This window comes from Candoia aspera, chromosome 3 (genome assembly GCF_035149785.1).
Source record: "Candoia aspera isolate rCanAsp1 chromosome 3, rCanAsp1.hap2, whole genome shotgun sequence".
NCBI lineage: Eukaryota > Metazoa > Chordata > Lepidosauria > Squamata > Boidae > Candoia > Candoia aspera.
The window spans coordinates 144911443-144934150 of NC_086155.1; the positions used below are offsets into that span (position 1 = coordinate 144911443).

General features: G+C 37.2%; 1 protein-coding gene across 1 annotated transcript in view; it reads left to right on the top strand.

Annotated features, from left to right (window-relative positions):
• CDKAL1 (CDK5 regulatory subunit associated protein 1 like 1) overlaps positions 1–22708 on the top strand; it is a 338480-nt gene that overhangs the window by 303130 nt on the left and 12642 nt on the right. Inside the window, exons 13-14 of the mRNA XM_063298967.1 lie at positions 5200–5283; positions 5944–6108. Coding sequence (XP_063155037.1) covers positions 5200–5283; positions 5944–6108 — 249 coding nt within the window. The remainder of the gene's footprint in view (positions 1–5199; positions 5284–5943; positions 6109–22708) is intronic.

Below are 22708 nucleotides of genomic sequence, written 5' to 3' on the forward strand. Positions count from 1 at the left end.
GGAATATCACAGACCAGTTTTTAGCACAGTGTCTAATTTATAGATAGAGGATATGAATTAAGTACCTTTAGATATAAAGGTTGTATTTCACTGCAAATAATTATATTGAAAGATCATTTTTACAAAGTTTGTATTATGCAAAACAATTATGAAAATGATCATAAACTATTCTTTATTTTTATATGTATTAATGCTACAACAGTTTTAAAACATATATTGTGAAACTGGAAATTTTGGTCACTGAAGCTGGGAAAAGATAAGTGCAGGTTCCCATAGCGAGTGCTGTTTTTTTTTCTCCTTTGGTTACCAGAACACTTTCATATCATGCTTTGTAAAGAAATCAGAATCAGGAAATCAGGAAAACAACAAATGAAGCTTATGATTGTAAGACAGATGCAGATACAGATAAAGGTAATAGATTATTTTCTTGTCCTACCAAAATATAGTTTGATGGAGCTGCATCGAATGGCAAGATAGTATTGTGGAGAACAAAAATCAGGGAGAGAAAATCAGTTAAATGAAACAATTTAAAAACGCAACTGAGGCCCATTTGTCCTTTTTAGGTCACTGCTGACATCTCTGAATATAATTTTCATATGAGCTGCATTTCGAGGCATGTATGTGCTTGAAGAAGCAACATTTTCACAGCAGGAGTCCAGATCAAAATGAAGCAGTCAGATGCAGGTGCACAGTAAAAGAAGTGGGCGATTTACCCTGAAGCAGGATCGTTGGGCTGAGAAAGCCGCAGCTCTCCCCACAGATTGGACAGGCTCTCTGATACAGAGCTCGGTGCCAAACATAGTCATGGGGGGCCTAAATAATTGTTCTTTCGCTTGTGTTTAATGAGATGCATTCCCTAATGCTGAACAACGGAGGTACTTCCTTTTGTCATGCTAACAAGACGCCATTCAAGCCCTGCTTCCTTTGATTTCTGTTTAATCCTCCCTGCTTCTCAAGCCTCAAGCCAGGCCGTGAAAGAGTTGAAAAGATGGAGGTTTGCACTGTGTACATCTGTTGCTTAGATCAATTCTATTTGGCTAAATGAAAGAGAAGAAACAAGAGTTTCTGTGAGCAGCATTACAAATACCACATACATTGTACAGATAGGGGCAATATACAAAGGATGTATTATAAAGTTACAGTCATCAGAACTCAAAGTCTCTGAAGTTTAATCATTGAGAGCCAGTCTGGTGCAGTGATTGAGGTACTGGACAACAAGCAGTCAGGGCTGGCTTGCCTCCCCATTCCACTTGGGTATTAAGATTTTCCATGCTTATCCCACCTGAAGATACAGGTAATCCTTGCTTAACAACCACAATTAGGACTCACAACTCCATCACTAAGCTACACAGTTGTTAAGTGAAACGTTACATGACTGCAACAGGCTTAGGACCTCACTTCCACCATGGTTGTTAAGTGAATCACCCACTGTCAGTAAGCAAGACATCTCATGACTGCGACTTGAGATTTTACTGCCAGCTTCTCCATTGACTCTGCTTGTCAGAAGCTGGCTGTGAAGTGCACAAATGACAATCATGTGACTGCGGGACACTGCAACAGTCATAAACACCCACTGATTGCGAAGTGCCTGAATATTGATCACATGACCATGGGGATTCTGGGATGGTCAAAAGTGCAAGGATCAATTGTAAAGTTACTTTTTCAGCACCATTGTAATTTCAAATGCTCTCTGAACAGGGCAGCCGGTAAGCAAGAATTACCTGTAATGAGATCCATGACTCACACAGCTCTGCTACAAACAGCTATCTCATTCTGCCAAACAATAAGGACAACCCTGCAGGTCATGTTCATATATAACTGTTACGGGAATTGTCAGAGCCTACAGTCACACAAATCAGTTGTGATTATATATATAGTCCATACTTAATAGTACCATTTTTCACTCATAGTATCTCAGTAAGAACTTCATTCACTTCTGATTTCCACTCCCTCCCATAACGTGTGCTTGTTGTCTATAAAAACTGAGAGTCCTATTGCTTCATGATAGAAATATTTTCTGTAACGGGTTATATAAATACAGAAGTTCAAAACACAATATAAAGTTGTCTCTACCTAGCTGAAGGGATTTCTTATAAACCTGAAAACAAATGTTTGCATAAAGAATTTACAAAATTAATGTATAACGGAGCCTGCAGTTTTTACACTTTGGTTGTTTCAGAGAGAAATTGGAAAGGAAAGATTAGGATTTTTATTAATTTGAAATAGACTCTTGGTCATACTTTTTGAGGAATATAATTACAGTAACTTGTTCTTAATGTAACACTGCAGTAATAAGTATAAAGGTTTTGTGGTTAATTCTTCTGTGATGACTTTAGAAATATTTCTCAGTTTAAGGTCATAAGTTTGTGCTTTAGGCTATTTGGGTAAGTTTCATGAAAAACCTATTTTACTTGTGTTGGCATCCCTTGAAATTTTCCTTATTCTTCATCTGCTTTTTTAAAAACAAAATAGAAAATAAATATTATTTTGCTTTCACAATTTTTTTTAAAGGCTGAGTTGTAAATATTGGGTTGGATCCAAATGTAGTTACATTACAGTAGCCCAACTAACTTAAGTTGTACTAAAGGTAATCATGAATCAGCTCTTGGATTATTTCCCTCCTTCCCTTTGCCATATGAAAGTTTGATGGCCTTTAAAAGGGGTTTAAAGATCATTTTATTTGACTACCGAGTTAGTATGGGACATGATGATTTTACCCTGCTCTCATGAAGATTGATAGTTTTTAACCTTAGAATTGGTTTTATGTTAATTATGGATGTATCCATGCTCTTCAGGGCATGACTTGAAATGCATATGGTGGTTGTGTTTTGATTCATTTTTGTTCTACGTATTAGCTTTATTGGTTGGTTGTTGTGGATTAATTTTATTGGATGGAATTTTGTAACTTGTGTTTTTTCTTTTCATTGGTAAAATACTTGGTAAAGGTGCATAATAATAATAAATTATCACAATCATTCTTAGCCTCACTGATTATAAGGAGTCTTGTATAAATATGACTGTCTCTCACTCCAACCCACTGACATGGGACCATGCCTTTCTGCCCCATGAATGGAAGCAGTTGGCCTGTGAGGGTAACAATTATCTTTTGTGAGCAGAACAAACATTAGGATTTCATCCAATGTGTCAGATTTCTTGGCAAAATTAGTAAAAATCACAGTGTTTGGGGCTGAGTTGTTCGTAACTACAGTTTATAGATTAGACACTGCACAAGACACTGCACTGCACTAAGTGTATTTTGTAAAGCTTTCCTGGTTAAAGCCATTTCCACCATAAGATAATGTATCTCCTTGTTGCAGATGACATTATGTTCTTTTAAAACAATCCAGTGATTGTTTTCCCTGGATGACAATTAGTGAAAGGCTATTAATAATTTAACATATGCACTGTCTTCATGATTTTAATCTTTTGATTTTGATTTGATTAAGATCATATATGGTGTTTTTGCAATTATTGTTCAAAAGCAGACAGATACATTCTTGTGAATATCTTTAGACTACAGATAAAAGTGTGAGGTCTAGCAAATGCGGTTGTCAAAATGAGCCAGGAACATTTAAAATACTGCAGGAAAATCTATTCTGGTAACATCGATATTGGTGGTATTATTTTTTTTCTTTGTGGGCAGTGCTGAGAAGATTTGCATTGTCAAGTGGTCAGATCTCTGGGATGGTTACTGCGGCCTTCTGCTCTTTTCTCCACTTTCCTCTTGAAAGAGTTGGACTAGGAGCCTACCAAAAGAGGAGACAGTATCCAGGACTTTTAAGATATGCCAATGTTACTACAGGTAGTCCTCACTTAACAACCACAATTGGGACTGGCATTTAGGTTGCTAAGTGAAGTGGCCATTAAGCAAATCTGACTTGATTTTATGACCCTTTTTGTGGTGATTGTTAAGTGAATCACCGTGGGCATTAAGTGAAAAATCTGTTCGTTAAGCAAATCATGCATTTCCCCATTGATTTTGCTTGCCAGAAGCCAGCCGGGAAGGTCGAAAATGACAATCACATAACCACGGGATGCTGCAGCAGTCGTAAATGCGAACTGGTTGCCAAGCACCCACATTGTGTTCATGTGACTGTGGGGACGTGGGGATGGTCATAAGTGTGAGGACCAGTCATAAATTGATTTTCCCAGCACTGTTTTAAGTCCGAAACATCACTAAACGAATGGTTTTTAAGTGAGGACTATCTGTACTGTAAGATAGAACATTCCCATTGCTCTGTAAAAGTAATTCCTTCTCTCCACCAGCATAATAATTCTAGGAAAATGGATGCGAAGATGTGATAATCCATGGCTGTTGTTGTAAAGATGCAGCACAACATACGTGATCATATGTGATACACTGTGATTCATAATGAATTTTTTTTTGGCAGTGGAAATTAGCTTCAATTTTAAACATGGATTGTATTCAAATTAATTAGTTGAACTAATTACTATTAGTTGAAAGAATTACACACTACAGTCCAAACTTTGTTAATTTCTTGCAGTCATGCAGGATGTCTTTCAGCTTCACCTCCTTACTGTAACTGGGATACTTGTTTTAGCAGTTGTCCTCATATACCCCTCTTTAGTTGACCAGTGCTCTCTGAAGCTGGCAGCCAGTGGGAGAGCATCACAAAGAGTCAGCTGATGCCTCATTCCCATTTTCACTCTTCACTTTGCCACATTTCCTTTTTATGGCAAGAGAAGAGATGGGGGGAAGCAAGCTAGATCCAATCCTCCATTCGGGGGAAAGGACAAAGTAAAAACACCAAAAAGTCAGGGCCTATTGATTTCTACAGGAAGGAGGTGGGTGAGAAGCAAGACAAGGTAAGAATTTCTGCTAATGGAAGCTGCCCTATCCTGCAGCTGTGGAGGAAGCTGTCATCACAGTGTTTTCTCTGGAGTATAAGCCAAGATGATTAACTTACAGAGTTAATTGGTTCAGCTTTCCAATACAGCTGGAAGCAACACAGTGTTATGGGAATAAAAGAGTCACATCGATCTCAGATCACCACATCCCTTATATGTAGAAGGGGCCTTAGTCTCTTATCCGTCCAAAGGATAATTAGATGTAATAGGTTTTTTTTCCTCCAGTGGCTATTAAATTATCCCACATCAACCTGATAATTGCATGAGAAAGGGGGATTTACAATAGCATCTTTTCACTGACTGTGACTTGCATTTTTTTTTATTTCACAGATTGGGGAGAGACAGAAAGTTCTTGTTACAGAAGAATCATTTGATTCCAGGTTTTACGTTGCTCATAATAAATTCTATGAACAGGTAACACTTTAAAAATAAGAAAACAATTGTCCTTTTTGTCATCCCTAACTGTAACTTTCATACAAAGCAGTATTGACAAATTTGGTACCTACAGTTCCCACCAACCCTGTGACTGGAGTTGTTGTCAAGCACATCTGGAACTCTCCAAGTTGCAGAAGATTGATTGATTTAAAATTGATTTTTCTATTAATTGATTTCCCTTCAATGTTTTCATTAAAAAGATTGACATCTCTCATATTAAGATAACTTTATTTAGATGACTTCTAATTCTTTTCATTCCAGATCTTAGAAAAATGGAATCAACTTCTATTTGGCAAAAATGCTTTGTAGTTCACTGCTGGTGTTATATGTTTATAAGAATAATTTGATAATTCTGTTGCTATCAGCATCACAAACATATATTGAAATGTTAAGCACTGTTAAGGTTATAATTATAAATAAAAAATGCTGAAAAGGTTTACATAGAAACAATTAATAATATATTTCAAATACTGTGTAGGTTTCTATTGTGGCAAATTCAAATTCTACCTGTTGTTAAGATACCACATATGAATATTTGAAGGTGGCGCTCTTTATGTTTCTCTTTCTTCCTTTTTGAATGTAAAACCATAAATACTTTTCAAAGTATTAGAAAAAAAAATTATATATTTTCTTTTAAAGATTCTTGTGCCAAAGAACCCTGAATTCATGGGTAAGATGGTAGAAGTGGACATTTTTGAAGCAGGGAAGCATTTTATGAGAGGACACCCAGTATCAGAGGCCAGAGTGTTCACCCCATCTATCTCAAGGCCATTTGCCCAAGGAGAAGTTTCTGGTTTAACAGAGGTGAGTAGCAGACTTTTTCAACATTATTACTTAAGTAAAAAGAGGAGCTTTATAATTCCAATTCATTTTGTACTAGTAGCTTTTTGCTGTTGTTGTTATATCTATATGTGCTTAAACTTTAAAAACAAGAAATTACAATTTAAAAAATATTGCTTAGTATTTCTGCCTTGGAGAAACAGTAGTAATTTCAACCTTATTTCCAAAATATGAGATGGGTACTTTTTGAAGGAATAAATATAAATGCACATAATGTTTACCCAGTATTATTTTATTCTTCTAACTTAAGGGTCACTAGACATGCTATACATTTACTGGGTATCAGTATCTGGGCTTTCTTGCTGTCTCAAATGGCTATATATCTTTTTGTTTTTAGGTTGCTAATATAATATAGCTCAGTTCAGCTTGATTACAGGCATAATATTTGGATATGAATCTCAGTATGAATAAAAAGAGTGCAGTGGCTTTATTATTGTTGTTGTTCTTAGTATTAAGATCACTTTGCAGTATAGACATTGCCACTTTCTTCCAATCCAAAGGGACATCCATGGTCAATAATAATTTCAGAGAGATCACACTAAGCCTGTGTTACTCCCATTCCAAGGTTGTCTACTCTCTGCGCTATTTTTCTGCCTCTTTTATGGTTGAAAGTCTGATTTTTCAATTGATTATGTGCCATCAAGTCTGTATTGACTTTTGGTGACCACATAAATCGATTTTCTCCAGGATGTTCTGTTCCCAACCTGGCCCTCCAATTCTTCCAGTGATGCACACATTGCCTCTGTAATCAAGTCCATCCACCTTGCTGTTGGTCATCCTCTTCTCTTTCCTTCCACCTTTCCCAGCATTACCGACTTCTCAAGGGAGCTGGATCTAATATATCCAAACTATGATAATTTGAGCCTGCCCATTTTTGACTCAAGTGAGAACTCTTGCTTGGTTTGTTTTATTATCCATTTGTTTGTTTTCTTGGCTATCCATGGTATTCTTAGGAGTCTTCTCTAACACCAAAGTTCAAAAGCATCAATACTCTTTCTGTCCTGCTTCTTCAGAATCCAACTGTTACTTCCATAGAGTGTCACAGGGAAAACTACCGCCTGCAGGATTCTGATTGTTGTATGTACAGACACGTCATGGTATCTGATTATCTTTTCAAGGCATTCATTGCTACCTTACTGAGTGCTAGTCTGACCACACTTAGGTTATGTTTTTAATTGTTCTTTATTCTTTGAGATCAGCCAAGGTCAGCTAGGTTCTTCCACTTGAAAGACAGATAAGAAGGGATTCTAAATGTTGAACTTCATTCCAAAGTGCAAAGTGTGAATTAATTATACTTAAGATTCATCTAATCATATAACAGGTTCTGTCTGCTGAAGAGAGAAGAATCAAATCAGCATTAATGGTGCAGCCAGAACCAAGGTTCTCATCCTCAAGTGTCAGTCATTAAAACTTATCCAGTGAAATTGGATAGGAGGGATCTTTGGGTGTTTCTGCTGTAGTTTATTAATGTAAAGAGTTTCTCTGATAAAATATTCAACAAAATTAAATGTTAAACCATAACATGACATAAGATAACAACTCTCTTTCTAGTCTGAGATCTGTAAATAAGGACAATGTATACTACTCATAGATTACTAGTGTAATATGTAAATCCAGACATTATCTTCAGAGCTGCCTGCTGAGCAGTAATTTAAACCAGAGCTTCTGGATCTACATCCAGGCCCAAATTCTCTTCTTGGGGTATGTAGTACTTTCATCTTCTCAATCAGACATGAGTCCCCAGAATAACTGTGTTTTGATCATTTGGATTTCCTGGGCACTTGTCTAAGTTCTTTAAGCTGCTTTTCTGGAATTTTCAAATTTTAGGTTTCAGAGGAATCTGTTTCATCTTCAGATGAAGAGTTCTCCAGAAACACATGAAATAACTTGGCTAGATCTCCTTCCTCAGCAGTTTCTCTCAGTAATTGTGCAGAACAATGATAATGTAAAAAAAAAATCCCAATGTTCATAAGTGTTGTTCAGAGACAGCACTCTGACACACAGATACTGTGTATATATATACACACAAACACAATATTTTGACTAGAAGCTATTTAAAGTTAAAATCTGAAGCCCAGAACACCAAAACAAATCCACCCATATAATTTAGTCTTTGTTTGTCAATGTTATCTCAGCCTGAACACTTCAGCTTTTGGCACATTAACTTCCAAGGTAGCATGAGTTAATAAATCCTTGCCTTGCATTAAGCCTGGCTGGGTCTTGGTTAATGTAAGTTAAGAACTTTATTAACTCCAAGCATGGCCTTATATACATGAGCAAAGTAACTTGTTGCTCACATTACCATATTTAAGAAACAGTCCTTTGTTAAAATACTTACTGCATCTTACTAAAATGTTTCAATATCATTGCATTGTCTAGAATGGAAGATGATTATTTTTAGATCATTATTTCTGAACAATTGGTTTCCATTTGAAATCCATGCAGAAAAGATTCTAATTTAGTGCTAGATGTCTCAATAATGCTGGTTCCCCCAGATTATGTTGGTACAGGTAGCCAGATTCTGCAATTATATATGTTAATTCAAAGGAGCATTCTTGTTGGTAAATGCATAAAATAATGGACTGAGTTTGCCTTAATTTAGTAGGCTGTGATGTTATGATGTGTTCCATATCAAGCTTCAGGTGGCATATAGGTTCTTCTGGGCCTGGCTGCTGAAAACACAACTGTACCAATGCACTAGGATTTCCATTGGCTTCATTTAACCGTAATTCATTATACCGGTTTTGTTTGGAAAGCCCTAAGAGGCTGTGATACTCAGAAATCATCACCTTCTCTTGAGGGCCATTAAAAGCAGCCTTGAGGGTATTAAGAACAGCCTAATGTGGCTATATCCCTGTGTTGAATAGCATACGGAGCAACTAATTCTTGATGGTTGCTCTGTAACAATAAAATCTCTTTGTTAGAGCTCCACTAAAACCAGAGCACTTTCTTGAGACATGTCGTGGCGAGTGGTTAAACTCACAGAAAATTATAAATCCAGTTGAAGGCCGAGAATGTCCAGCCATCTGGACATTAATTCATAATGTCAAGCTTGCCCAGATGTGTGCAGTAATTGAATGAGGAAACTGAGATAGACATTTTTACATAACCAGGACAAACCAGTTCTGGGGCAAAACACTAACAGAAGAAACAGGGCAGACAAAGAAGGGAGAGAAAGAAAGGGAGAAAACAGATGGAGTTAGGAAAACAAAACAAGACAAAGTTGCTGGGGCCATGCAGTGTACTAAGCTCTGGTTTTCTCTATCCAAGGCCTGTTGCATAAACCACCTTTGGCTGGATTCACACATCATGCTGTCATAAATCATCAGTTATAAGTCACTTCATCAGTTTACACAATTTATTAAACCAACTTCAAATATGATGCATAGGTCTTATTATAGTGTGAATTTAGTCGGTAAATCTGTTTCAGGAAAGAACTGTTGTCTAGCTTGCTAAAAGACAAAAAGTCTAATTAGATTAATCCCTAGTAAAGCTATTTGCAAAATGGTCCTGACAAGTGTCTCTTCCTTTCATATTGTCACCTGGTGGGACCTTGGAAACGTGCTTTCTCCACAGCAGCCACTGCCCTATGGAACACCCTTCCCCCTGAAATCAGGCAGACCCCTACTCTCCTTGCCTTCTGGAAGGCCTTGAAGAGCTGCCTCTTTCCCCAGGGGGTGGGGCAGGGTGAGGCTGGAGCCCAGAAAAATTCAGGTGTTGATGTATAGAGGAGTCTTTGCTTTGGGGGCCCTGGAAGTTTTTGTTAATGATTTTTATTGTTGTTCGATGTAGTATTTTGCGAGTCACCCAGGGTTATGATATAGAAGATGGGTGGCCATATAAGCATTTTAAATAAATAAATAAATGTCTATAAGTTCATTAGCAAATTTTCCTATAGACATCACAGTAACCCAATGCTAATCATTCCTCTGTCACATCAGATTATGTGCTGTGAGAAACTGTAAGAAGCCAACTTGTAACTCCTTAAAAGAATCTTCATTTTCATTGTTGGAACTGAACCAGTGCAGCCATTGTGAGAAACATGTGCTGCCAGTAAACTCATAGCCAGGGGGACCAGCAGATAATAAATATATTGTGCATTAAAAATGAAAGAGAGGCAGAAATAATTATTAAAAACAACAGGAAAGAAATGCCTTTCATAAGAGGCCCTGATGCTGACGTGAGCAGAGAACATTGTTCAAGCGTAAGGCTGGAGTCCCTTAACTTTTGATGACTGTTCCTTTCTATTTTAATTAATAAGAATATAGAATCCCAAACAAGCTTTTTAGGAGGCTTGGGCTAGGGAAGTTGTTCTTCAGACAATGCATTTTTATTTTATGCAGGAGAAACAAACAGGGGCCGACTTTGGAAATACAAGTGCTCTGGAGGCTACTCCTTCAGGCAGGCTACTGTGTGTTGCCTTTGACCAAATGGATCCATTTCCTACCATGTAGATTTCACTACATTGTATGTTCTAGAAATAGCTCTGGGTTCCATGCTGAAACTGGTGGATATGCACTGTGAGTGGTTGCAGATTAACGGCTTACCATGTAGACTAGTCTTATTTAATTTTGATTTTGTGCGATTGCTCCTGCTAGATTGTGCGAATGAGCTCCAGCCAGGGGAACCAGCAGATAATAAATATATTGTGCATGAAAAATGAAAGAGAGGCAGAAATCATTATTAAACTTCTTGCTGTTGCAGGATGTTAGAAGGTGTGTTGTAGTTGCTGCTTCAAGTATTTTCAAATGTTAAAGAATGTTGGGGACTTCTCAAATTATACTCAGTTATGGCTATTTAAAATAATTATTTTTTTCATCATTAATTTCATCTGCAAATTGACTCTTTAAATATACCTTGAAGACTTAGTTTATTTTTGATAGAGCAGTGTTTCTCAACCTCAGCAACTTTAAGATGCGTCAACTTCAGCACCCAGAATTCCCCAGCCAGCATGCACTGCAGCATACTGCAATACAATATAGTATGAAAACATTGAATTTTAGCTCAAACCTCAATTGAAGCTAACCACCTTCAATATCTAACCATTCTAGAGTAAAGCATATTTATGAAGAACAGGGTGGCATAATTCCTAGGTGTTGATGGCAGAGAAAAAAGGAAAAGCAAATTGGTTCGGTAGTGAAAGAGATGGATCCAAAGATTCTTGTGCTCCAGCGATGGAAGAATTCCTTTTCTCAGTAGAAAGATTACTGGAATAGAAGGGAAAAAAAAGTTTTGAATCCAGTTCAGTATTGTGTATCCTAATCATGAAAGGACTGGATTTGGTGATGCATTTTCACAAATAATATTTTGAATAATTAATTAATGATTAGATGAGAACTCCAGGGATCTAGATGCTTTCAATAGATGTCTTATATAATCAAGTGAGCACGTTTTGTGCTGTGACCGCTGGTGGTTTGTTACTTTTTTTAAATGTGACACATTTTCAAATGTACTTTGCCTAGAGAATATCTTTGTTTAGTTTTTAAAAATGCGTTCCATAGGTATTCAGGTAAAAGGGGCTGCTGTAACATCCCATCAAAGAACATGCTAAAAAAGTATCTTGAAAGACTCTAGCTGACTCACCAGAGAAAAATGCTGCTGGTCTGAGATGATTTCATGAGAAATCTCTAATAGTGTATAAAAATAGTAAGTGTAGCTTAAAGTTTTTGTATGTTCATCTTGAATCATAATCCTAGATTCCTAAGTATGCCTGAAATATTTTTACACTTGAAATAGCTACATCTCTGGAATTATTCCCTCCCCCACCCCCCCGGTTTGCTTAGCATTTCAGCATAACTCACTCCAGATGCATTTTACCCTCTGAATGAACTAATTCTGCCTGGTTTTTCCTCTACCATTAACATTATTTTCCATAGCTTAATCCCTAGATTCTCCATTAGATTTGGCATTCGTTGCTGTTAGAACAACGACAATAAAAGATAAATCAATCTCCAAGTACACAGTGTTATTTTTGATGTGTGGATGCTGATAGTACTACACCTCTAGAGAGAGCAAAATTACAAAAACCACTACAGCAAAGAAACCTTTTTTGGTTCATGAGGAAAAACAATAAATCCACAATTCGGTAATGTTTTTATTAGGCCCAACCAAAAATGACACAAAAGCATATGCAAGCTTCAGGGTTCTCAGAAACAAAAGGTGAAGAAGAAATACAAAAGCAGGAACATTAATCCCGGTGTTTGAGCCTTGGGATTTGCCAATGCTATGTTATCTTAAATAAACCATTCCCTATTCATTCCATTCCTCGTACAACTTTTCTACTCTATAACCATTGCCCCTGTTTTGTCCTAGCCATTATTGTACAGAGTAACATAAACAGCCACAAAGTTTCCATTTAGCTGAATTCAAAAAAACTAAGTGGAAAGAGTTGTTCTGTAATAATGTTTGAACTCTGATGTGAGGACAGCCAATACAATTTATAAACCATGATTTGTGGCTTACCAAAGGTTTTCCCGGCTTGGTGCCTTCCAGCTTTGTTGGAACTAAAACTCCCAGAAATTGCAATCACAAGGGCTATTAAAAATAAAATATAAATAAATAATAAATAAAATAATAAATAAGCAGGAATAAAGTTGACCTTTGGGTCAACTTCAACTCTTATTGACTTCATGGAACATCTCTGCAGTTTTCTGGGCAAAAATATGAAAGTGGTTTGCCAGTGCTTCCAGGGTTTTGGTGTTTTTTGTTTTACTTTCAGACTAGTCTGCTGCCGTCGGATTTTCTAGTGGTCTCCCATCCAAGTATTAATTAGGTCTAACCCTGCTTACCTTTTCAAGATCAGTTAGGTAAGGATCTAATTAAAAAACAGTCAAAAGTCATAATTAGTCTAGCTAAAGGGTAGAAAGTAACACTCTGGCATATAGCTTCTCCTCTGTTATGATGCAAAAAATGAGTTTTCGATTTGTTTTAAATTAGTCACAATTGAGTGTATTGCCCAAACTCAAAATTATGATGGTTATATGAAGTATGGTTTGTTGAAACCAACAATCCAGTTATAAATAATAGTTAAATAAACTGTTGCCTCCTTGCACCAATTCACATCAATCTCTTGAGAGATAACTGGATTTTAAATAGATTATACGGATGTATCTTTTTCATTACTGAGATAAAACTCAGAAGTTATTTTAAATATTCTGAATTTTACAAGCAATGATGATGGTTTGACCCTTAAAAGTTTGTTTAATATTTCCTCCTGTGCACTGTAGTATATATTACCTAAAACAATTTTAAATTTGTGGGCATTTTTGAGAGAAATCAAAGCTACATAAGAAAACCATGTTCAAAATTGACTGTTACTCAACAAATCAGTGACCAATTAAAAAAGCTTATTAGGGCATTCCTTTTTCATCTCATAATTTTTCAGATCCAAGAAGTTTGATTTAGTTCCCGGTAGGAGTCATTCAGAAATATTTTATAGTAATCAATTGTATATAGTCTATTCCATGCCACCAAAGCTTTCATGCTATATATGTCTAAGATTGCCACTGTAAAAGGAAAAGATCTTTATAATCTGAAAAGAAACCAGAGTATAAACATTAGCTGCTTTATCTAAATCAGACCATCTAGCTTAATATTATTTCTAGTACTTTGAGTGGCAGCAAAGTTTCAGAATGGGCACTTTTCCCAGGCATGTATGGGGATGTCAGAGATTTAATCTTGGCCATTACGTGTGCAAAGTTCATGCTCTATCACTAAGCTTACACATCCTTCCCTAATTTGCTAAATGAATTTTTTCAGAACTTCCATCTGACTTTTTTTTTTGTTGTGAGGCTACCATGACAGTTTTTTACTGTATGAATTTGGCAACATATTCAAGCGTTACTGGAGTAGGATGAAGTGAAGGCACCTTTTAGTGAGTTCAACTCCTGCTGACTTCGTGGACATGTCCCTACAGTTGTTTGACAATACAAAAGCGATTTGCCGTTGCCTTCTTCTGGGGTGTTTTTCAACTTCCCAGTCTAGTGTACAGCCCTGAGATTTTCTAGTGGTTCCCAAGGATGTTAGATGTATAGCCTTGCACTACTACTCCATTAAACTTACTGAGCTTCCACCATCATTCTGTTGGGTGCAGCATTTGGAATCCTGCCTCTGCCAAGATGGATGGAAGCAGGTCTGGTACAAGTTGCAAATCGGTGCCTGATCTCTGGGAGATTTGCAGACACTGCTTCAAGACATTCAGACCCTCCTCCTCCTTTGAATCTGAGTTGGACAGTATTACTATTTGTATTAATTCTGAAAATATTAGAGTTCCCTTCCACTGATATCTCCCTTTTGTAGAGGGTCCATTTTGGCTACCTAAGCAGTGACACTTGGATAACTGATATCACTGTTTAGTGTATAACATAACAAGGAGTTGTCCTTTGATTGTTCATGCAGAGGAAAAATTATTCTGCACATAGCCATTGATGTTCCTTACTGTTTCTTATCTTGTTTTTGCAAGCACATTTTAAGTCTTAGAAACCTCTATTTGAAATGATCTCAGTGAGATGTGACCCGCATCCTCTGTATCTCAGCTGAGCAGCAGTTCAGCTAGGAATTGGTCTTCCAGAGTGTTCTTATTAATCTTGAGCTAGAAATAGCAGCTGAAGAAGTCATTGCATCAGAGGAGCAGATAATTTTCCTCCAAAGATCTCTTCTAGGAACAACACATTGCCCATTCCTTCAGGGCTATTGTGTATGATAAGCATTAAAAAAAATGTGCTTATCTTCTTGGAAGATTCTTTCTTACCAGAAGAGTTTAACATGCATGTCTGCACATAAACAAAGAGGCCGAGAGTTTGATCAGCTTGTAAGCGTAGATTAATAGCTCAGAATTCCCTTGGAGTCAGACTCATACTCCTGTTTCCTTAGAGATCCCTTCAGTATTTAAAACTACTGTTGGGTGCCAGTGTCTGAGAAAGTAACAGCCAAAAATAACATCTGAAAACATTAACTAGTCAAGGTCAAAAAGTTTTTGTACTCCTTTCTCCTCTGGGTCTGTCTCATATGGTTGTCATTTTCAACTGTCCCTCCTATGTTTTCTTTCTTTGAACTCACGATAAGGTGGTTTTGGCATTATGAGTTTCTATGAAACTACCCAGGGTTTCACAAAAGCAATTACAAAATACAAGAGAGAACTGGCTGTCAGAATTCCTACTAAGCTTGTAAATGCAACAAGAGACTCGGCTCCTAGGAGTTACATTGCCCACAGTGGCTGAGGCTGTATGTATGTGATACAAACAGATTGTTTCCAGAGTAAACATTTTAAAGGATTTAATGTAACTAACCTGCAGAGAGAAAGGAATTCTTTTCCCCCCCAGTCCTAGTGATGCATGCGTATTAAAAAAGCATTCTTGCAAATATAATTATGGCATGCCTCTTGCTGGCTGGCTGTTACATATTGATAAGTTTATATTGCTGGCAGCCCTTCCTCTTCAGCAACTCAAGTTGGAGGAAGAGGGAAAATGCCACTTTTCACATCTGAATGGATGTTTGAATGTTCAGTTAGAAATTATAATTGCCATGGTGTGGAAAAAGACAGGTATTTTTGAAATATGGCTGTTTGTTTGTTTGTCTGTCTATTTCTGACATTTATATCCTACGCTTCCTTCAAGAGTTCAGGGCAGCCCCAATAGGAATCTCAGTTCCCACTTCCACAGCAGCAACACTATCTGGAGGTTGGGCTGAGAGGGTGACTGGCCCAGAGGCACCCAGTGAGTTTCCGTGGCTAAGAATGGTCTTGAACCTGGGCTTCCCCCAGTCCTAATTGAAGACCTTAACCACTTTACTTTGCACAAATCCCAAATTCATATCCAGACTTTAGAGTGAATGTCCCAAAGCCAATACAAAGATTTGTGTGCATCTGTTATTGAAATACAGGTGGCCCTGTTTTAACTACCACTTGTTCAACGACCATTCAAACTTGAGATTGATTTGAGTCCTCGCTTAACGATCCCTGCGGTCTTTGCTTAATGATGGTAACCGGGGACTGCCAGAACTGCTGTTGCTAAGTGGTCCAGTCACGTGACATCATGCTTTATGATTGCATCGCTTAGTGACAGAAATTCTGGTCCCAATTACAGTTGTTAAGTGACGACTACCTGTACAAGGGAAAAGCAATCTAACTGATAGAGTAGTAAGTAGTACTCTCTTTTGCCTATATTGAACTTCCTAGAAGTCAGTTTAATTCTATAAACTGTAATATTATTGGATGTAAAATATTTTTAAAATGTGCTCATAAATACAATTTTAATTGAATTCTTTCATTGGCTGCTCTTCTGACTTTAGATTTTCAGTGATATGAGTCAGATACCTCAGTGCTAATGAATATGAACTAAGCTGTTCCTAAATCTATGTTTTTAGTATAGTAAATAATGACTCACTGTATTTTAGGGGTATGCTTTATTAAATATATTTTTATGTGTACTGTATATCATGATGGCAGAATAAATAAAGTAGATTATATGTAAGTGGGATATGGCCACTATACAATCAAATAACGGAGAATTTTGGCAAGCAATCCACCGAGCTGTTTCTGGAAAATAGGTATAAATATGGTGTAGGATCTCAACTCTGCAATTTGTTTTAAAATAGTTCTTCTATTAAACTAGAATCTGAAGTTGTCCGTGCCCTTCTTGTCAGCTTCCCATAGATATTTGTTGGCTGCCATGTGAACAGAATACTGGACTGAAAGGGCTATTATTATGTTTTTAACATTTATAAAGCACCCAACATTTTTTAAGTGCTCTCTGCAAAATATCAAAATAGAAGACACTTGCTCCTGACAAGCTCTGAATGTAATCAACATGATACAAAAAGGAAAAGAGAGAGAGTGGAAACAGGAAGCTAGCATTGGGGCAGTGACATTCGCTCCTTCCTTAGCAAAAATTGAGGCGCAGTTCCTCTTCTTGCCATTACAGTGATACCTCAGTTTAATGGACCACTGGGGGGAAAGGGTGTCTGTTAAATCTGTTCATTGACACAAATGTGGTAAAAATCTCAGTTTCAAAATTATAGAAATGGTGTAAATTGATGCAAATTAGGTAAATTATGCCAACTGTCTGGACAAACAATAGATTTGTCTGTTGTTTTGAGGGTAAAGTCTGAATACAAATTTAGTCTGTTTATCCAAACTCCATGTGGGGTGGGCATTAGATTGAGGTTTCATTCTGGGTTCTTCAGCTTCCAACTCACTTGAGGGTTCCTTGGCTGACAGAACTCTCAGCTCTGTTTGATTGTTGCAAAGCAGACACTACCTGTTATAATCCCCTCTATGCCATGCAATATTTGACAATGAAAACAAGTGATGATAAAATCAAAAGTTCTAAAAGGCAATTAAAATATTAAAACACAGCTCTTTTTAAGGCAGTCAGAAAGATGGGTTGATCCTGGCCAGTTGTTGTTGGGTTAACAGTATATATTTAGCTATCACTGAAAAATGAAATGAATCAGTCTCCTATCAACCAATATTTTCCTTGAGCTATTTACAGTGACTCTGTGCACAATCAGACACAATCACATATAGATTTCATAAAAATAAATTGGGTCATAAGCAGCGCAGGTTCTTAATGTCACGATCTGAACTGAGGTACGTTACTGCAGAGTTCTTATAGGAAGAAATATATGTAGATGGATAAGATAAACCTAAATAAATAGTTCTTTATAAGGCTGTGCAGAGATCCAGATTTGAAGGGCAAAATGGGATTAGGAGCATGCATGAGCATGAACAAACACAGTACCTGTTGGGAAGATCTCAAGCAAAACCCTTCTTTTCCTGAGATTGTATGTCAGCTGCTCAGGACAGCCACATAAGTCCAAAAAAAGATAAGGTGCAATATGCACAATCTTGCACACTCTGAATCATATTTTGCCCTTTGAATCCAGAGCTTGGCACAACAGTACCAAATACAGAAGATTGTGACTTTTTAAGACATTATCTCTAAAAATACACACAGTAGAAAAATATCTTCCTGATAGAATAAGTATTATTTTGGCAACAAATCACATCACCCAACAATAAAATAGCATGAAGATCCTATAATTTGCTCAGATAGTTTAAATCACAATGATATGCAAAGGCCATGGCTTTTTGTTACACATACTAGTAGCATTTCTGTGGGATTGTTCCAGTACTGATTAGGTCAGATAAACCTTCCCCATCAAAATAATTCCCAGAACTTGGTATTTCAAGTAAAAGTTTCTGTTAATGACTTTTAAACTTGACTGAGCATGAAATTAAAAAAGATTCTCAAGTTACTCCCGCAGGTGCTTAGATGCACACCAGCTGGCACCAAAAGCATCTCGGCCTCTTGCAAACATTAGAAGACTATGGAGCTAAGACAGTTTGATATAAAGAAGTATACTGCATTTAAGAAGAATCAGTATAGCCTATTGCTGGAAGCTGCTGGCCTCATACCTGTTTGATCAATGTCTTAATGTCAGAACCAATGTCATTAGCTTCTGAAGTATGTTAATGATCCTACAAACTACAACTATTCCTAATTATCAAACATATCCCTAAGAAGCCTTGGTGGCAGAGGAAGAGTTTTCCTATTTGGAAAAAAACTTATATAGATGAAACAGATTCTGTGAATCACAGAAATCCAAGAAGGGTCAAGCAAAGAGGAGTCATAAGAAAGCAGGCAGAGAATTAGAGGAAGATAAGAAGATGAGTAAAAACCTTTGGATTGACCATGGAGATCAATGATAATTTGGTGAAAGTAATCTCAGTAGAGTGCTAATAGCAGAAAGCAGATTGGAGAGGTGCCAAAACTACAGCTGCAAAAGTGAAAGTTTGGGATGCCAGAATGAGCAACTTGAAAGAAATTGAATAGTACTGAAAAAAATAAGAGGTCAAAGATGTATATTTATTTTTTGCTATTGAATGGGACATACTGCAAGTTTGCATGCAGTAGAAATGAGAGATGGAAAAATGTTAAGGAACATGGTAAAACAATAGGTTCAAGGGGTGGATGTGAAGCCATCTGGTGAGGAGCTAATTGTCAGGTTGTAAAAAAAGCTTGAGGGTGATGTAGGTTAAAGGAAAATTGGAAAAAGAGAGGAACAGTAGGAAAAGAAAATGGAACCTTTGAGTTCACCTTGAGTACAAGAGGCAAAATCGTGAGGAAAGAGCCAAGGGGTGGGGGTGGGGCAACCCTTAGATCAGTGTTTGTCAACCTCAGCAACTTTAAGTTGGGTGGACTTCAAATCCCAGAATTCCCCAGCCAGCCACAGGAGTTGAAGTCCACACTGCTTAAAGTTACTGAGGTTGACAAACACTGCCTTAGATGATTGTAGAATAATGAAGCTAGAGATATCTGGAATTGGTATGGATGAAAGAAAAAAGTATTGTTTGACCAGATGGCTGGCAGATGAGGAGAAACAATTACTTTTCAGAGGATGAAATTAGCTATCTCTTTTGTCATCTTTTATTGCTAGATTAGACGGTTTCTGGAATGGAAAAGGAAAGAGATGTGGTCTGTAAATGACAAGGAACTGATAATTATATAATATCATAGTAGGCATCCCTCTATAAGGTACTTATTACAGCTGTGCAGTGCTTTGAATTCTGTTAGAAAAAGATCCTTTGGAACATGTGGGATTGCAAAAGCAGCACCTGTCTGCAATCCATTAAAGCAGCCACATATGTTTCAGAGGATTGTGTGGTTGCTGCAAGGAGGCTTATTAAGCTGTGCTTTTCATTTAATTGTTCTGTTTTTCATTTGCAAGAGCATAGGTTTCTTACAAATCAGAGCATCACTCCTTGTGTTTCCACACTTTCTGATACGTGTTGCTTATGCTTGTTGATAAGAACTCATGAAAAACTGAGCTGTGACCAACACATGCAAATCTCTGTTATTTAAGCAAGGTGGATCAGAAGTGAAACACTGAAAGTGAATAAAAGTTTAGTATTACTGGCACACCACATCAAAATTATTCAGAAAATAAGCTGAAATGCATTTGATCATACAGTACATTGGGGGTTTTAATAATTTATAATGTACTACATTAGCATAGCCTTATGTTTCAGCTATGTTTTTGCCAAAACAAGTTGAAAGACCACTGCCATTGATGTATGAGAACCTTGCCTTGTGGGTGGGGAGTTTCCTTGACTTTGGGAATTTCCCCTCCATCATCAAAAATAATCCATTTCCCATGTTTGATTAACAAACCTTCATCCTTTTTTCTTCTTTAGCATATTTCTTTTTCTATGAGTTTGTTCTTTCTAACCAAAGTGATCATTAAATTTATGAGGCATTGCTGTTCTCTTTTTAGTTGTTTCTTTCTTAGCAAAAATGTATGTTCCATGCTGTACTGTTAAAAAAAGAAAGGATTAATTATTAAAATACCATCATTATGGGGCATTTTTAAAGATTTCATGTAAGACTGTCATGTCCCATTAAATCTAAAACTTCCATTACTAATGAGCCTTAAAACGCCTTTAGTTTTAAGCATTAGATATAATTTTAAAAGAATTCAGGATGCAATTTTGAAAGCATATTTTGAGTGATCTTGGAAATGTATTCAAAATGTTGCATCAAATCAATATAGACTTCAGTTTTTATAGTTTTAATTTAAGTATATGCTCTTACACTGAACATAGGAAGCTTAAGGTAATACATGCCAAAAAGACTTGTTGGAGCATTGTTACAAAGGTAATTCAGCACATAATAATGTCAAATAAGTTTATTATTGAGACTTTATTCACAATTTATTTTCTGATAAAATTGCTCTCATTCACTTGGGTTTGGACTCCACATGAGCAGAGTCCAATAAGGTGATTGGGGTGATGTCTTATGATGTCATCTGGGCGTGTGGATTCTGAAGAAGGGGATAAGGTTCTCTGCAGCATGAGCTTTGCCATCTGTGGGTGGATCCATGCCACTTCTGGTTTCTTTGGGCAGCAAGGAGGGATGTGACTGATTGGATTCAAAAGTTGGTAAATGCTAGTTTGGGAGGGGAACATGATGGCTACCTTGGCTACCTTGAAGGAGGCAAGGTTATGTCCACTCATGAGGAAGCTTCTCTAATTCCAATCACACTGTTATCTTCCTTTTTTAATGAGGATCTCCACCAAGATCAGTTGGGTGTCTTTCTGGACCTCCTTTGTGTGTTGGGAGTCAGTCTTACTGTTTTACAGTAGTTCCACTCCTTCCTGATTGGACATTTTTAGTTGATAGTGCAGAAGGAGGAGAGGTTGAACTGGTGGCTATTCCTGTATGGGTGCCACAAGATTTGGCTGTCTCCCCTCTGATCTTTTAACATCTGTATGAAACCACTGGAAGAGGTTATCATTAGGTTTGGGATGAAGTATCATCAAATGCTGATGATACCCAACTGTTCAATGCCACCCTAGGCATAGTTCTGACCTGGTGCCTAGAGGCTATGGGGAAGAGGATGGGAAAAAAACAGAATAAAGCTTAAACCCAGCAAGATGGAAATGATGTTTACACAAAAACTATGTGGGTCTTTGTTGATTCTTAGATTGATATTAGCACTTCCTCTGAAGTATCTGGTCCACAATTTAGAGGTTTTCTGGACGTAGGGCTATTCCTAGAGCAGCAGATGGAGACTGCGGTCAAGGGAGCCTTTGCTCAGCTTCAGCTGGTGTGCCAGTTGCAGCCTTTCTTGGAATGGGAAACATTGACAGTAGTGGTTAATGCCCTTGAGTCTAGAGTCTGCATTGCACTTTACATGGGGCTACCTTTGAAGACTATCTTGGAACTATAATTGGTACAGAATGTTGTGGTGTGAAGTTAGTGGTGAGAGTTACTACAACAAGGTGATCAGAGTTTTGGGATGTTCTACTGATTTTTAATAGGCTTCTGAGTCTCCAAATATACTTCAGTGTGCTGATTTTTACCTATAAAGACCGACTTGTCTTGGCTCCCAGCATCTCCAGTACTACCATCTTTAAGTGGAATCTGCCCCCTCTTTTTGCCCACCCTCACCCCATGGGTGGATGTTTTCGGTTCTCCCTCTCCAGGACCCAGCAGCAGAACTTCTCTATTGTAACCTTATTCTTTGGCACAGTTAACCTCTAATCCAAATAGCCCCAAACTGACATTTAGGAAAATATTAAAAATTGTTCTGTTCCACAAGGCCTTTGAGTTTTAATCGATTGGTCATCCACTAGGGGTGAGGGATTAGTTGGCTGTTACTGTTGCTTTGAGTTTTATTTATGAGCCATTTTATTTTTTATTTATATTTTATCCTTGATAGCTTTATGGATTACTTTGGGTGATTTTATTGAATTTGTTTCTTTGTTTTTATGTGCACTACTGAGTTTATTTATTTAATGTATATAGCTGCCCATCTCACTACCATACTCTGGATGACTTGCAAAGTTAAAAATACAAAAAATAATACAAAATCAACCAAAAAATAACTGCAAAAAGTATTAAAAACATTAAAAACAATGAAACTATTAAAAATATAAAACGATCAGTGGGAGAGCACCATTCATTTTCCTAAAAGTACAACCACTTAGCAGACTCTCCACCAACAAACATTTCTCTTCTACCTGGTTGTTGCTGTTCAGTCGTTAAGTCGTGTCCGACCCTTC